General features: G+C 32.6%; 1 protein-coding gene across 1 annotated transcript in view; it reads left to right on the top strand.

Annotated features, from left to right (window-relative positions):
* LOC114340305 (guanine nucleotide-binding protein G(o) subunit alpha) overlaps positions 1 to 14092 on the top strand; it is a 127429-nt gene extending 113337 nt beyond the window's left edge. The window contains exon 5 of the mRNA XM_050642041.1: positions 13694 to 14092. Coding sequence (XP_050497998.1) covers positions 13694 to 13971 — 278 coding nt within the window. The 3' untranslated portion in view covers positions 13972 to 14092. The remainder of the gene's footprint in view (positions 1 to 13693) is intronic.
* Positions 14093 to 17979: the final 3887 nt, after the last annotated feature.

Here is a 17979-nt window from a genome sequence, read left to right as displayed (position 1 = left end):
TTACTCAGTACTAAGGATGCACAATTCTGTTGGAATTTTATCTAGATAAGCGGGGAGGTGATTAATGTACATATATTGTAGATTCTCCCATTGTCCACTATTTATCGGCCTGTATGCTTTACAAATTTGTAAAAAGCTCAGGCAAGGATTCTGCATTCCAACTTATAAAGAATTTTCTCTTTCTCTAAATTATTTTTCATAAAAAGTTCTAGAGTAATAGTGGTTACATGTGAATACAATTCATTCCTCTATTTTAATCTACATGCATAAATAAAACCAGTTGTTATAATTTTTGATTATTCCCCTTTTTTCTGTGTCTTTATAATTTTTTCTACATTTTCGGATAAGATAATATAATAATAATAATATCGTATGGCATTTTTGCCGGGGAGATCCTTTCGGATAGTTCCAGCGCCAATTACATCTTTAACCCTGTTTCAAGTAACTAGTGTCGATGTACACTAGCCCAGGGGGACCGACGGCTTAACGTACTCTCCGAGGCACGGTGAGACGGCTCGTGTCATTATTGGAAATGAAAAAGGTTTGTCTTTGGCAGGGATCGAACCCACGTCTACTGGCGTATGAGGCCAGCGTTTATGCCGTTACCCACGGCCGCTCACAGATAATATAATAATAATAGTTCTTTAATTGGATAATATTAATCAGCTTACTTACCAATACATACGACCATAAAGATCGATGGGAGTTGAATAGTCTTAGGTATATATAAACAATACCTAAAATAAGGAACCCCACAGTGATCGAAAATATTTGAAGTATTACGTTGTCGAATAAACATTTATGATCTTTGATATTTACAAAGTCTTTATTGAAGAGTGCAGAATAGCCATCAAGGAAAACAAAAAACGTTGTGTCGAATTTGCGTGATCGCTCTTCGCTAAAGGTCACGGAACCTATACCCCATGAAAGTTTACCGGATAAAATCTGCAAAAGCAAAATTTAAATTATTCGAATCAATGAAGCACCAAAAGGCCCAAAACCTATGTCCTTCCCACCTTGACCTTACAGTATAGGGAACATAGGCAATGCAGTCCTATGAGAGTTTATAGCGTGGTGATGCCGATTTTTCCAAAAAGAATCTGTATTCGAACATTAGAGAGATTAAATTAAAACTGTTTTAGAAAGGCAATCGAAAATTTTAGGATTCATATGCGTAATAACTACAGTATATGAAATAAACTTAAACACATACGAATCCTAAAATTGTAGATTTTCTTTCTAAAACAGTTTTAATTTAATCTCTCTAATGTTCGATTACAAATTCTTTTTGATAAAAACGACATCACCGCGCTAAAATCTCTCATAAGGACTGCATTGCCTATAATCCCTATACTGTCAAGTCAAGGTGCCCTGGGCGAGAAGAGTGTAATCCTTGTGTTAAATCCTTGTACTCTCTTTTACAAAATTTGTATCTGGCTGTGTGGGTTTTACCTTAAAGCCAAAAAAAAAAACAAAAAAAAGTCAAGGTGGGACGGACATAGGAAAGTAAGACGAATCGTCTTGCAACTTTTTGCATTCAATTCAGGGGCGTCATTTGATAGGGTCAGGGGGGGCATTTGCCGCCTCCTGGCCCTGAAAATGACTGAAATTTACAAGAAATAGATCAATTTTGTATTATGTTTGCATATATAATGTATTGTACATATAATGCTTGCCCCCCTATCAATATTTCAAATGACGCTCCTGATTCAATTCGAGAAAGTGACAGGAAATTTTGTGAACTAAATTGATCTCCGGGAGATGAAAATTGCGTTTTGTGCATCAAAAAAATGAATTTTCAAAGTACATCTCGAAGAAATTGAAAATGAAAAATTTAGAACTTGGGAAATATTGACGGAAATGAGTTCAATTTTTATTCGCTGTGTGCAAGTACTTGGAAGGGAATTGAGAAACGATCGTGCGCGAATAGCGGAGAAATATTGCAACTTTCTTAAATAATTCATATTGTCAATTGAAATTGTCAAAATTGACGTACATTTCACATCTACTGTCATTGAAGAAGAAAAATTATATGTTGCTCCACAATATTGATATGATATGCAATTATTATATAAAGGTAAATTTAATTAATTGTATTTTGCTTGCAGTACTGCATTTTAATAACTAATTTTATTTACTACATACAATTGTTTACGTTTTAATAACATAACCTGAATCTTATTTTTTCTTCTTATTATTTTTTTGGACTATGGCCTTGACAATTATCCAGTAACCAGGACTAATATAATTGGCCAAGATAATTAAAAGTGCGAATAAAGTTGCAGAGCGTAGAAATAGGTGTCGCTTTGCCGAACTTGCACGGTCCCAATACTCAAGGGTTTTTGGGGTCGCTGAACAAGAATTTTATTACCCCGATGGTCTTCGAGGTACCTGTTCCCAGGGTGGAGCTCGTCGCCTGTAGATTTATGTTATAATAATTCAAAATTAGTCAATAACCATTACTCCGGACTCCGGGGTTTTGGGGGTTGCTGAGCACTAATTTTATGACAGCGATGGACTTCGAGTGGGCAGGTCACGTAGCGAGACTGAAAAACTCAAGATGGACCAGAAAATTAATTGACTGGCGCCCAAAAGAAGAAAAACGCAGCAGAGGACGAGCACCAACACGCTGGATGGACGACATTAAACGAATGTACCGGGTGTCCCAATAAGAATGGCTCTCGGCCCTATCTCAGGAACCGTTTATAGCACAGCTTTGAGAAAAAAATATTTATAACAAAAGTCGCCTCGGGAAAAGCCTGGAAATTATTTTCATAATTGTAGGTCCACCGCTAGAGGGCGTAATTGAATATCAAAAATTAAAAAATCAAAATTTTACAAAATTTACCTAATGAAGGGGCACTGGAAATCCGATCATCGTATTCTTCATAAAATTCTGCGCATATTTGATTTCATAAGTTTAAGTCTACCTTTGCAAATAAGAGGTGGGGGTGAGTGGGAACCTTCTTATGAAAAAATGGCTGCATGTCCGGTTCTGCTGAATCGAATTTTGCATACTTGGTCTTGTTGAAAACAGTTCTTTTTAGTCAATGTAAGTGTGTTATTTTCGAAAGAGCATAATAAGTAATGTGCAAGCTAGGATGCGTTATTTAATAATTTTCAGAAATCTAGTTTTCTTTGGAAAATATTAAATACAAGTATGCATTTTTAAATTTTAAACAACTGTTAATGTCACCGGTAAATGAAGTTAAGAAAAAGTAGTGTGCTATGGAAAAAACTAAGAAACATTTTCCAGATGTAAACGTATATAATTAATTAAAACAACAATAAGTCAAGCAACACTATAAAATAAAACAAAGAAATAAAAGCAACTACTTACTTAGTGACGACCTAAATGTTCAAATTGTTGCACATCATTTCCGATGCAAGCATTTACTCTTTCAAGAGTAAATTGAGCAGCAGTCCCAATTTCTGCTTTCGCAATGCTTTGAATGGCGTTTCGTATGCTCTAAATTCTAGATCATGTTTTCTCGAGTAGTGGGCCTAGCGGCAAAAACAAGGTCTTTAATTCATCCCCATAAATAAAAGTCCAAAACAGTTAAATCTGTTGCTATTCCATCTACTCTTGAAAGAGTAAATGCTTGCATCGAAAATAATGGGCAACAATTTGAACATTTAGGCAGTCACTAAGACTAAGTAAGTAGTTGCTTTTATTTCTTTGTTATATTTTATAGTGTTGTTGGTCTTATTTTTGTTATAATTAATTATATACGTTTACATCTGGAAAATGTTTATTTGTTTTTTTCCATAGCACACTACTTTTCCTTAACCTCGTTTACCGGCGACAGTAACAGTTATGTTTAAAATTTACACATTTCTTGAGATATCTCGAGATAGAAAAAAGGTATCGACATGCGGTTTTCGGTATTATGTTGCTAATATGGTCTTATTTTGTAATACAGGATTAAAAATGCATACTTGTATTTAATATTTTCCAAAGAAAACTAGATTTCTGAAAATAATTAAATAACGTCTCCTAGCTTGAATATTACTTACTAGGCTATTTCGAAAATAAGACACTTACATTGACGAAAAAGAGCTGTTTTCAACAAGACTAAGTATGCAAAATTCGATTTAGCAGAACCGTAGTTACAGCCATTTTTTCATAAGAAGGTTCCCACTCACCCCCACCTCTTATTTGCAAAGGTAGACTTAAACTTGTGAAATCAAATATGCGCATAATTTTCTGAAGAATCCGATGATTGTATTTCTAGTGCCCTTTCGTTGGGTAAATTTTGTAAAATTTTGATTTTTTAATTTTTGATATTCAATTACGCCCTCTAGCGGTGGATCTACAATTATGAAAATAATTTCCAGGCTTTTCCCGAGGAGACTTTTGTTATAAATATTTTTTCTCAAAGCTGTACTATAAACGGTTCCTGAGATATGGCCGAGAGCCATTCTTATTGGGACACCCGGTACAAGAAATGGCAACAAGATGCACAGAACCGTGGAGAGCGGCGAAAAATGGGAGAGACCTATGTCCAGCAGTGGACGGACGAGGTTGCATGATGATTATGATGATGGACTTCAAGGTACCTGGTGGCCAGTGTGGAACTCGTCGCTTGGAATTTTATGTTATAATCATTCAAAATCAGTCAATAACTTTCTTCTCAATGTATGTTTTGTGGGAGGGTAAAGGATTTCTTTATTTCAAAGGATTACATTGAGTTGTCCCTGTTTAGGATTTTTTATGCTAGTAGGCAGAAAAAAAGAATGTGTGTGTACTTTGTACGCACGTAAGAAGTTATACTTCTATTATATGATTATATGATTATGAACGAAATTAATATACTTTTTATTTATATTTTATTTAAATATTAAATTAATTTATACTTAATACTTCTCAAACATTTTTATTAAAACAGTGCCAAAAATTAAAATAATAAAAAAATAAAACACACACAAACACATTAAAAATGCCACAAATGATTTCTGAACATTAATTGTTGGAAAAATTTTTAACTAAATACGTATTTTCTGAAAATAAAATTATATAATAAATATACTTACAATCATAAAATGTATAAAAAAAATAAAAAAATAAAAGTTTCTATTGGGATTCGAACCAACTTACCACGCGGCTGGTATTTGCGTTGTATTGGGATTCATTCGCATTAAAACTGCGCCACAGAGACAGCTTGTCATTATGTGCGAAGATCGTCTAACTAAACAGATTAACCTTTTGACATTTTTAACTTATGTAAATCAAATTATTTTGATTTTGAATTGAAATGATTTAGAATTGAAAAAATACAACAAAACATAGGGTAAGAAGACAATATATTAGGTGAATATTGATAGAAATTTTGATGGTAATCAAATTATGTAAAAAAAAGTATTAGGTACATACTACTTATGTATTTTGGTAGGTTCAAGGTAGGTATCGGAGCCCGTATAACGACTAATAAATTTCGCAATCACTTGCGTCGTGCAAAGTGGCTATGTTCAAATATCATAACAAAATTTGATCAACTATTTATAAAACACTTACCAGTGAAAGATTCTTTAGCTTTGAATAAGCGAGATCTGCGGCACTCATACTAGGCACAGTTTGATGAGCTTTCACATTGGCATGCAACAATCATCTTTTCTATGTAAATAAGTCCAAAAATATAATATGAAAACTATTTAAAAAGGCAGTATAACCATTAACTAACATTTTGTTTGTTGTTTCTCTTCCTACAAATTTTAAAACGCAACAAGCATACATTATAACCAAACACAGTCCCACAGCTGTGCCACAGCTGCCATATTGGATAATTTTTGTCATGTCATTTGAACATCCAATCAGAACAAAGTTATAATGCGCATGCGCCCGGTCGCTAGGTTTTCCCATATAAAATTTCACCGTCATTACGCCCGTAAAGAAGTATAACTTCAAAAACAAACAGTCAAAAACACTGGGGCAAGGTGTGGTGTGGCCTGTGTGTTGCTGGACGGTGGTGGTCCAGCTGACTATCAGAAATCAGAGAAGAAAGTTTGATGGAATATGGTGTTCTTTCCATTGACATGTGTGTGTACTGTCCGTGCTTTGCCCTCGACCAAGCTCCCTAGAAACCATTGTACACTGGACAGGCAAGCCTGCAGTCTTCGTGGGCGGTCAGGAGGTGGCTTTAGACATTGCGTGGACAGTGAGAGTTCAAGTGGTAGAAAATAGTTGCGGCTATTTTCTTAGGGCGAACAGGTATAATTGTGCAATGAAGTTGGGAAACCGCAAAAAACCAACTTCTCCCTGTTCGGGGTAGGGAAGAGGAGTTAGACAAGGAGGGTACGGTAGGCTAGCGGGGTAGCCTCAAGGATTTCTTCGTATTCTGCCGGGAGTACGTCAATGCATGGTTGCATTAGGGCAGACGGTGGGTGAAACTTTTTCCGTTTGGGATTTCGGTGGCAGAATACGTAGCCGAGAGAAAGACAGGAACATTTTAGAGATTGCTGTGTGTCAGAGAGAGGGCCATTGATTACTTTAGATGTGAAGTTCCTGTTCAGAGAGTTAATTCTCTGGATAATTGTGGGGATATTAGAAAGGTTATGGATTTTGATTGAGGGGAATCTCCAGGGCTCGTAGTTTGCTCTACGCACGATTCTACGTTCCACTCGCAACAACTTCTGTTTTTGTGTTCTATTGAACAATAGAGACCCGATTTATACTCAATGACGGGTTGAATATAGGTCTTGTAAGTGTGGATGAGAGTTTTCGTGTGTGTCTTGCCAATTCTCCCAGAGAGGGGATTGAGAAGTCTGGCTCTATTTCTGACCCTATCTAAAGTTGCCTTTAGATCTGCATCCCAGTTGAGAGTCCTGGTAAACAGTACTCCCAAATAGGTTGCAGTCGGGCTGAGCACGAGCCTATAACGAGTCAATAACCATTACTCGGGGGTTTTGGAGGTCGCTGAATGTGAATTTTTCATTAGTAAACTTTCTCAAAATACTTTTATAGTATATATAATAAAATATCCAAAAATTATTTTTATATTTTGGCGCTTTTAAAGCAGTTCGTAGCATGGATGAAATGCCAGGTGATATATTATAAGTTACGGACAATAATGTAAATTGGACATTGACGTTAAAGACCGCTCAATGTCGTGAATATCCATTTTTCCTGGTGATTAACGACAATTCCCGACCTTTAACGACAATAACATTAGCTAATGACCAATGTAAAAAAATAACTTATAGAGTTTTCATCAATAATCGGTCAATAACGATAGTGGACAGAATGACCAATGTTGATAAATAAATAAAATTATCCATGATGTATTATTCTTTATTTAAAACACCCTTTGCAGACTAATCATTTTTATTTTGACAAGATAGTGAACCATGGCATTTTGAAATACAAATTTTATTGTATTCACGACATGCACACTTATTAAACGCTTTTCTTTACTTCAATAGTTTGGATCAAATATTTAGACGTTAATTTTACTTACTTTTCTTCAATGCAAATGAATGAAAATTTGCAGACATATGCATTCACGGGAACAATACATGAATAGTCAATAAATTTTTTTTATGTTTATTAATTGTTTAAATAAAAAAAACGATTTTATTGGAAAATGCTTAAATTCTCTTCTTTTTTACAATGGGGAAATTTGAAACTTTTACGGATTGTAGCTAATGATATGAACTATACATAATTTCACTTTTTACGTTAATTGTTTACGTTATGCTTCATAAGTAAACAATAAAGTTTCAAATTTTGAATGCTCATATATTTGTTTATATATAAATCGGCGTTTATTCGTGTCAAATTTCAATACGATACAAAACAAAACTTCAACCAAAATTCGAAATCAAAAAAATTCGTGTTTTTATAGTAGTCTTAGAAAAACCACCGGTAGAGACGTTTTGTGCTACAATTAACATTACAATTCGTTTTGTCGGATTAATGAATTAAACGCTTTTCTATAGTTCAATCGTGTGGGTCAAATCTTTGGACGTTAATTTACTGCCTTTTCTTCAATGCAAATGACTAAAAATTTGCAGACATATGCATTCGCGGGAACAATACAGGAATAGTCAATAAAAATTTTTTTGTTTATTAATTGTTTAAATAAAAAACGATTTTAACGGAAAATGCTTAAGTTATCTTGTTTTTTACAATGAGGAAACTTGAAACTTTTACAGATTGTAGCTAATTATATAAACTATACATAATTTCTCTTTCTACATTAATTTTTTACGTTATGCTTTATAAATAAACAATAAAGATTCAATTTTTTTGCCGATTTCGACTACCTTTCATGTTTGTACATTTTTTGGTTTTTATTTGGAAGTAAATTTCTTGAGATATAAGACCGTTTCTATAATTTAACTCAAGATAAATAATTTTTTCCGATTATAGCGCCATCTGTCCACAATTCGAAAAAATGTCTCGAATAAAAGTTGCTTATTTTTACGTAAGCAATACAAATTTGTAATAAAAAATGGCGGTTTCCATTTAGGATTTTAAAATTACCTCCACCTCACCTCCAGGGGGTGGAGTGGGGGTCGTGTTTAGTGTCATTCGATAGATTTTTGAAAACGTATTTTTCAATTTTTCGATTCAATATTCATTTCGCGAATTATTCGATAGTCACAGGCAACGAGTTCCACCCTGGGCACCAGGTACATCGGAGACAATCGCCGTCATGAAATCCGTGTTCAGTGACCTCCAAATCCCCCAAATATAAAAATTGAACTCATTTCCGTCAATATGTCCTGAGTTCTAAGTTTTTCATTTTCTATCTCTTATTCTCTTTAAATAAATTTTGAATGAACTTACATCTTTTTCCAAGAATTCTAATTTACTTTTGTTCAAAATATTATCATAAGACACCAAAGTATAATTAAAATTGAAGATTGAGCTCATTGTATCGAGTAATCTTATTTCATATCCACCCACGACATTTGTTTTCTTATCTCTAAAAATAAAACGTAATAATTAAATATATGTAAGTAGTTTCATATCAAAAAGCTTGCTGAAATAATATTCTAGGGCCTAGGGAAATAATTAGGTATTTCTCAGGAGTTCGTAATAGCTCGTATTTGATATACAGTGATGAGTGCGCTGATAACCGGCAAAATAGCTCAAAAGATGGAAAACATAATACATTGTGAAATAAAACGAGGTGAAACTAGTGGAGGTGGAAATTATCGTTATAAACGTATTAATTAACATTACATTACATAGTTTCCCACCTTTAGTCCAGTTGCACCAACCAATAAACGATTGAGTTTTTGATTTGGATTGCCCGTTTATTTTAAAATATAGTAATTGTCAAAAAAAACTGTCAAATAAAAACAGAAATTTTGACGATTCTCCCGAAAAATATTAAATTTGTTACTCAAATATAATAACACAACACTTTTCGTTTCTTTCGAAAAAGGTTAAAATTTAATATTTTTGGGAGAATCGTTAAAATTTCTGTTTTTAATTTGACAGTTTTTCGACAACTATATTTTAAAATAAACGGGCAATCCAAATCAATCGTTTATTTATTGGTGCAACTGGACATTTGACGTCTGTGAGAGGAGTATTTTATAAAATTCTACTGTCACAGTGACAGTTGCCATACTCCTCTGATACGTCTCAAGGTGGGAAATTATGTAATGTAATGTTATTTTAGACGTTTATAACGATAATTTCCACCCCCACTAGTTTAATCTCTTTTTGTTTCGCAATGTATTATGTTTTCCATCTTTTGAGCTATTTTTCCGGTTATTAGCGCGCTCATTAATTTGACAAGCTTTTCAGTTAGCTAGAGCAGCGGTTCTCAACCTTTTTTACTCAGCGACGCACTAACGTACTCCTTACAGATTCGCGACACCCTTATATGTACAAATTTTTGCAAATTATGTACAAACTATAAACTATTCATAACGCAAGTTATGTCGGTTAAATTTTAAAAACAGTTAGAGAGGAAACAATTACGGATTGGCACTTTACTGATTGGTATAACGTCGTATACAAGGTGTTTCTTTAATAATTGTCCATATAGTAACTGGAGAAGCCTTAGCACAAAATACGAAGATTTAACCTAAAACACTTAAATAAAATGTGGTTCCTTACTGAGTTACAGTATGCTTTATCTAAAAATTTAAAAACTATTTTTGCTCCGAATTTTAAAACTATTCGACGTATCCTTTTCATACTTGGCAGAAAGTGCGACTACTATACACCCTACTAAATTAATAAACAAACCTACTACCAGAGGCGTACGACAGGGGATAATGTATGGTTAACCCTTCTCAAATTCTACGCCAATGGAAGAATTACTATTTTAGTGCGATTTCTAGATTCTCCAATACTTTCTTCGTAAATAATATACTCCTCATTGGTAACGATAAAGTCATTAGTTTTCGAGATATTTGAAGTTAAATATGAAACGGCACAGTTATTTTGATTAATTTATGATCTGATTCATATGATTTAAATTTAAAAATTATTTGTACCCAGTACTTTAGAATTATTTGGCGTATCCTTATCATACTTGGCAGAAAGTGTAGGTACTGTACACCCTACTAAATTAAGATAAATAAATGTTTCTAGCTACTACCAGATGTGTGCGACAGGGGATAGTGGCTGGTTGACCCTTCCCAAATTCTACGCCACTGACGAAATTGCTATTTTAGTGTAATTTTTGATTTTTCAATACTTTTTATGTAAATAATATACTGTTCATTTGTAACGATAAAATAATTAGTTTTCGAGATATTTGAAATTAAAAATGAAGCGACACAGTACATTAATCAAAATAACCGTATCGTTTCATTTTTAACTTCAAAGATCTCGAAAACTAATGACTTTATCGTTACAAATGAAGAGTATATTATTTTCATAGAAAGTATTGTAGAATCCAAAAATTGAACTAAAATAGCAATTCCGCCAGTGGCGTAGAATTTGGAAAGGATTAACCATTCACTTTCTCCCGTCGTGCGCCTCTGGTAATAATAGACAGAAACGTTTTCTTAATGTTGTTCTGAAGCTATTTCCTTGTGGCATTTTTATAATTAAGTATTTTCTATGGGAAATAAGCCACAATTGTGCTAAAAAAATGAATTTATTAACATTTCGGAGCCCAAATGGGGTTTCGTTGTCAAAATACAGAATACTACTTATTTAGTATTTAGTAGTATTATATTATATATTTAATACTACTTATTTAGTAGTATTTTGTATTTTGACAATGAAACCTGATTTGGGCTTCGAAACGTTAATAAATTCATTTTTTTAGTAAAATTGTGGCTTATTTCCCATAGAAAATACTTAATTACAGAAACGTTTGTTTAACATGATTAAGTAGTTTGTACAGTACCTATACTTCCTGCCAAGTATGAAAAGGATACGTCGAACAGTTTTAAAATACTGAACAAAAATAATTTTTAAATTTTTAGATAAAACACCCTGTAACTCGGTAAGGAATCACATTTTATTTAAATGTTTTAGGTTAAATCTTCGTATTTTGTGCTAAGGTTTCTCCAGTTACTATATGGACAATTATTAATGAAACACCCTGTATACCTAATAGTTAAAAAAATGGTTGAATGCATGATTGGTATATTATAACAAGTAAAAAAATATAAATAAAAATATCGTATTCGTAAATCTCGCGACACACCTAATAGGTTCTTCCGACACACCAGTGTGTCGCGACACGGTGGTTGAGAATCGCTGAGCTAGAGTACGAAAACCTATGTATTGTCTCCAGAAATTTCGGCCATGCTTCTTAATTATGGTATTGTATTGTATTTATTACGAAAATTTTTAAAATTTTCGCGCCAATGTGTTTTAAGAATCCTAAGAAAACTAATATAGGCTAAGAAATGAAGCATTTTGGCTCGCAATTTTTTCGTCCAGCATGGATTTACTTGATATTTTCACGAAAGGTAGGGGAATAGCCCAAAATACGCTAAAACCTTGGAGGTGGTTTCCACCCCATCTCGGGGGTGAGAACTTTTCGTTACATTTTAACCATGGAAATCGATGGAAAAAGTAATTCTTAGAAAAAATTATTCTTTACGTTTTCTTCGTAAAGTTAATATTTTTAGAGTTATTCACGGTTGAAAGTAACAGTTTTTCAACGAAAAAATCGACATCTTTAGAGGGTTTTTTGAGAATAACTCGAAAAATATGCATTTAATCAAAAATACTGTAGATACCAAAGTTGTATTCTTCAAAAACACAAAAAAATACTTTTTTTTTTTATAATTTTCCTACGACCAGCACAAACCGAGATACGGCATGTTAAAGGTCAGCCTATTCCGTCAAATGCATAATTTGAAATATGCAAACCCAAATAACGGAAAAACTTTGCATTTTCGAAGAAAACTTACACAATATTTTTTCAAGTATACAATTAGGTGTTTCAAAAAAAAAAAAGAAAAAAGTTTCTAGCATAAAAATTAAGTGACTTATGATCAAAATAACGTCGATAACTACTTTTTTCCACGAAAAAATCAGTGAAAACAGCCCCCTAACTATCTTCCTAAGTAAAATTGATCTTCACTCTTCCGTAATTCTTTTTATATACGTATAATCAATACACCTAATATAAGAAGTCTGACCTATTTAAAAGGCCTAATTTTAGAAAAATTTTAGTTTAAAAATAAATTGATTTTTTGCAATTTCGTATTTTTTACCCTTTTCTTCAAAATATATCCAAAAATGCTGGATATACAAAAAAAAAATTATAAAATTCTATACTTATTGTAGTTTTTTAATAACTAAAATTTCCCTGTACAAAGAGTGTCTCTACAGTGAATATTTAGCGAGGTATAGCTGTTTAAAACCTCTATTTACGAGCAAACACCCCCTTATTTCAGCCCTTTAAACTCACCCCACTTAAAAACTAAGGGATATTACAGAATTTAATTTACATATTTTTCTAGCTCTTTAAAAAACCCTACAAAATCAATTGTGAAAAACTTTTGATCACCAAAAATGAAGGAGCTATACCTACAAAAGTTTACAAAACGAATTTTTTTTTCAAAAAGTTCGAATAGCCCGAAAATTCGAAATAAGACGAAGATGATGTCGATCTCGATGAAGATGACTAAACAACTATTTGTATTTGTATTTGTAAATTCGTATTTTTGTGTAAATAAATGTTTTTTTACGTAATTCTACGTTGTTTCTCTATAGATCTATTAAATTACTTATAAAAATTGCAATGTTATTAAGGGTTGAAATATTATAACATTATATCCTAAAGTATAAAACTATCATTATTTAACCAATCAAAACCAAATTTTACCTATATTAAGGTTTACAATGTTTTTATATAAATTTTGACAATAAGGGGTAGTTTACACCCCTAAAATAATCAACTACCTTGAGCATAATATAGAATATAAAGTACAGGGTGAGATAATCCTAATCACAAATTTTTATGCAAATCGATGCAAGCCGAAATCATTATTTTAGGATAAATAAATTCTTTATATAAAGATCTAACAAGGGTGGTTTTAAGGGTTGAAATATTGTGATATTATATCCTAAAGCCTAAAGCAATCATTATTTAACTAATAAAAAGCAAATGTTGACCATATTATAGTAGACTTATCAATTTATATACTACTTTTTCAACACAGATAATATAATTTATTGTTGTTTTTTGTTGATAACAAACATTAAAAGATGATGTCCATTGCAATGGACAACAGGCCTATATTGATATTTGTGTTTCAGGTTTTAGTCCAGATTATCTAAAAGATCAAGAGATTTTATTGTCCTTTTTATATGATGATGATGAATTAGACCAATTAGCTGATAATGTGTTGTCTCAAATTGAAGATCAATTAGAGATCAAATTAATTGAAGTGGGAAAACCCATAAAAAGAAGTATTGGTCGTCCCAAAATATCAACTGAGAATTCTCCCCACACTCCAAAAACACCCAGAGTTGAAATGAGACCATTGAAGGAAATACGCATAGATAAAATACAATCATTTGCCAGATTACGATAAAAAAGGATTAGATGCAAAAATGTTGGGTGTAAAGGGAAAACTCATGTTTTTTGTGAAAATTGTAATGTACATGTTTTGTAACTACCAAAAATTGTTTTAAATATTTTCATTTAAATTAATTGACATTTGCTTGATATAAATATAATTTATTAAAAAAATATATTGTATGTGACTATTATCCTAAATTCTTATTATAGTCCCAATGTCCATTACAATGGACATTCTGTCAAATGACTAACTATTAAACAAAAATGTCAAAAATGTGATTTTAGACTATTACAATCTTCCGTTAAGAAGATTCAATAAAAAAATTATTTTTTTCTGCAGAGAAAATGTCAGCATGGCCGTGCGGTGCTATGATGCGGTGAGGCAGTCGCATCAGGCGGCATCACAAGGGGGCGGCATAATCGGTAAAATGAAAATACATCAAAATTATCATAGGGATAAGAAAGGGTGTGCAAAATAGAATATTTGAAAAATATCCGATGGTGTGTGTCACTCGAGTTTAAGGCTAAGGCTAGACAAGCGATAATTTACGTCGCCGTAAAAGCAGTAAAATGAAGCGCGAAAAATCGGTCCTATCCTATGTTGCTATGTTGCTGCGCGATATTTTACAGCTCGTCTGGCCATCCACTACTCTAACCGTGGGACCCATTTTCCCGCTTAATTTTACTGCCCTTACGGCGCCGTAAATTATCGCTAATCTGACCTTATGCTAAAAAGTAGGCGCATGCCACTCTGTAAACTTTGTTTTAAAAGTGAAATCGTCTTCTTCTACAGAAAGAATAACCCTTTTTTGGATTATACAAGAGCTGTACACTTTTTTCTCCGATTCTACAAAGTGTTGGGAAGCTCCAAAAAAACATGTTTCACAACTAACTTAAATCCGTTAAGCGATACTAAATAGTAGATGGTCAAGTCGAATAGATGCATTGAAAGCTTTAAGATTTCAATTATGTGAAATATATGATGCCTTATTCGAAATAATAGAAGAAGTCAACAAAGACACAGAAACTAAAGTCAAAGCAAGAGGATTTACAAAAAATATTAAAAATTATAAATTTATATGCGGTGTTGTTCTTTGGCATGATATTTTATTTCATATAAATTCGGTCTGTCTCGAAGATGTTGCAACATGTAACTATAAATTTGTCAGATTGTGCAAAAAGGTTGTCAGAAACAATAAAAAAAATTTAAAGTTACAGACAATCTGGCTATGACCAAACGAAAATTACAGCTAATGAAATTGCAGAAAATCTTGATATAAGCTCCGAATTTCCAGCGAAAAATGAAATTCGAGCCAGGAGAAAAAAGCGTTAATTTGATGACGAAAAATCTATAGATGAGCTCTTAACAGAAGAAGATAGATTTAAAATAATTTTTAGACATTGTCATTAATTCTTTGATTTGCTCGATTTTCGGTTCTCGAAATTCATAAACAAATAAATTTTTAATATTTTTAAATTGGGAGAAATAAATGATAAAACACTAAAAAAATATTGTTTTAATCTTTATTCAATACTTTCAATAGAAAAAGAATCGGATATACAGGCAAATAATTTTCTAGAAGAATTGTGTGGTATGTCCCAAATGATAACATAGTCCATGAAACCTTTAGAAGTTTTGAACTATTTTTGTACACCCAAATGTACACAGTTGTATCGCTAAGAATTTTATTAACACTCCCTGTCTAGGTAGTGAGTGGGGAAAGAAGTTTTTCAAAATTAAAAATTATTAAAAACTGTTTACGAAGCTCCATAAGACAAACAAAACTAAAAAAATTAGCACTCATTTCAATAGAGTCCTCACTGGCTGCTACTTTAGACTACACCAATCTGATTGACGAATTTGCCAAAATTAAAGTCAGGAGGGGAAAATTGTAATTTTTGTAAATGTTATTTAATGTTTATACGTATTTCATTTAATTTAAATTAAGTTTTGTTGTTAAAATAAAAGTGTGTTCATTTTGTGCAGTTGCATTTAATAAAAATAAAAGTTAAGTTATATTTAAGGGGCGGCATTTGGAAGACTTGCATCATATTGAAAAAATGTACCGCACGGCATTGAATGTCAGGTCTGAAAGAGAAATAGGAAAATAAGAGTTTTGCTTTTAAATTGTGCATATGCAAATTTTTTAAATAATTATTAAAAATTATCTATTTATACGAACCTTATATAAACATATGGAATATACGACGCATATCCAATTTTCTTATGTGTGAAATACTTGAACAGTTCTGTCAATTTTAGGAAATTTGGTAAATGATCATTGCTTTGAATTTCCTGAAGAATGCACCATTCTTTATCCATTTTATGGCTGCAGTAAAAAGCTTTCGGGATAAGTAGTTTTATAACAATGACCAGTTTTGTAAGAAGGAACATTTTCAAGAAAGTGTTGGGTATGTGCGTTTCCCTTTCTAATATAATTACTATATCTTTTCTGCTGATCTAGAAAAGAGATCGTAAGATGTTATGCATGGTAATAAACCTTCTTTAAGTAGGTATTCAAAAAACATCTAGGAGAAATCAAGGAATTCAAAGTAAAAGTTGTTCTGTTTCTTTACTATGAATATAACAGATGCCTTAAGAGGATCTTTTATCAAAAATAAAAAAATACCTTCTACCATGTAATAAAAAATATACATAAGAGCGTTCTAAGAACAAGTGATATCAGTGATATTACCAGAGAACGGCAGTTCTCGTCAGTGGCGCACAATACCCCTACATGCGACACTATATACACGAAATTTTCGATTTTCTAAATCTGAATGAATTGAAAATTTGGCCAAATCCCATCTTAAAATTTAGGAAAAGACTCGCCCATCCATATGTCAACTTTCCATTTTGGTCCAAGGGTGTGGATTTTACGGCCCTTCGCATTTAGGGTCTGTTTTTCGTTCTCGTCCCCAAAACTCCCAAAAATTTTAAAAATTCAAGTTTATGTCTAATTTTGAAAATCGGTTATACCATTCAAAAGTTACCGAGCTCAGAATTATTACTCAATTTTTATTTAAAAAGGGGGAAATGTTTGTGGATATGTATTGTGTATGTATGTTAGAGATGTTGAAAAATTATCCATTCGTTACAAAGTACTCGTTACTTACGAATACCGAAAGTAACGATTACTATACAGAGAGGCAAATCGTTACTTTGATTACTCTGATTACTTCGTACCAATCGTATCAGAGCGAGTAACGACTACTGTATCTACTTTAATTACTCTGCTTACTTCGTACCAATCGTATTAGAGCGAGTAACGACTATTGTATCTACTTTCATTACTCTGATTACTTCATACCAATCGTATCAGAGCGAGTAACGACTATTGTATCTACTTTGATTACTCTGATTACCTCGTACCACTCGTATCAGAGCGAGTAACGACTATTGTATCTACAACCAGTACACTTGATTACTTTCTACCAATCGTATCTCAGCGAGTAACGGACGGGATCGGTATTTTACGAGTGTTATCGAATATCGTTATCGGTATGAAGCGTTTTAAGGGTGTGAGCCTCAGAGCCTCACACTGTAAAGGCGAGGAGAAGATAGAAGATGAAACAGAGGGAGGTATAATGGAGGTAAAATAGGTATATGTAATGTATGTCATTAACAAAGATCGAATGCGAGAACCCTATATTTTTATCTAGATCTATATCTATACCTATACAAAATACCTAGCTACTGAGAAATACGATTCTCGATATGATTACCGGTACTCAAATACAAAAGTAACAAAAGTAATCATAGTAATCAAATCATTTTTATCCATTAAACAGATCAGTGAAGGTCGTTGTTATATCGGAATACCTATACCAAATACCTACCTACTGAGAAATACGATTCTCGATATGATTACGGGTACTCAAATACAAAAGTAATTATTACTTTACACAAAAGTAACGATTTGAAACGAATACTCGAAAGTAACTATAATCAACATCACTAATGTATGTATGTATGTGTGTGGAAAAGTTACACCGATCTAAATTTTTTTTCTGTGTTTCA

The sequence above is a fragment of the Diabrotica virgifera genome, chromosome 1, assembly GCF_917563875.1.
Source record: "Diabrotica virgifera virgifera chromosome 1, PGI_DIABVI_V3a".
NCBI classification, from domain to species: Eukaryota; Metazoa; Arthropoda; class Insecta; order Coleoptera; family Chrysomelidae; genus Diabrotica; species Diabrotica virgifera.
The sequence above is the reverse complement of the archived record's forward strand: the minus strand, read 5'-3'. Positions and strand labels throughout refer to the sequence as shown.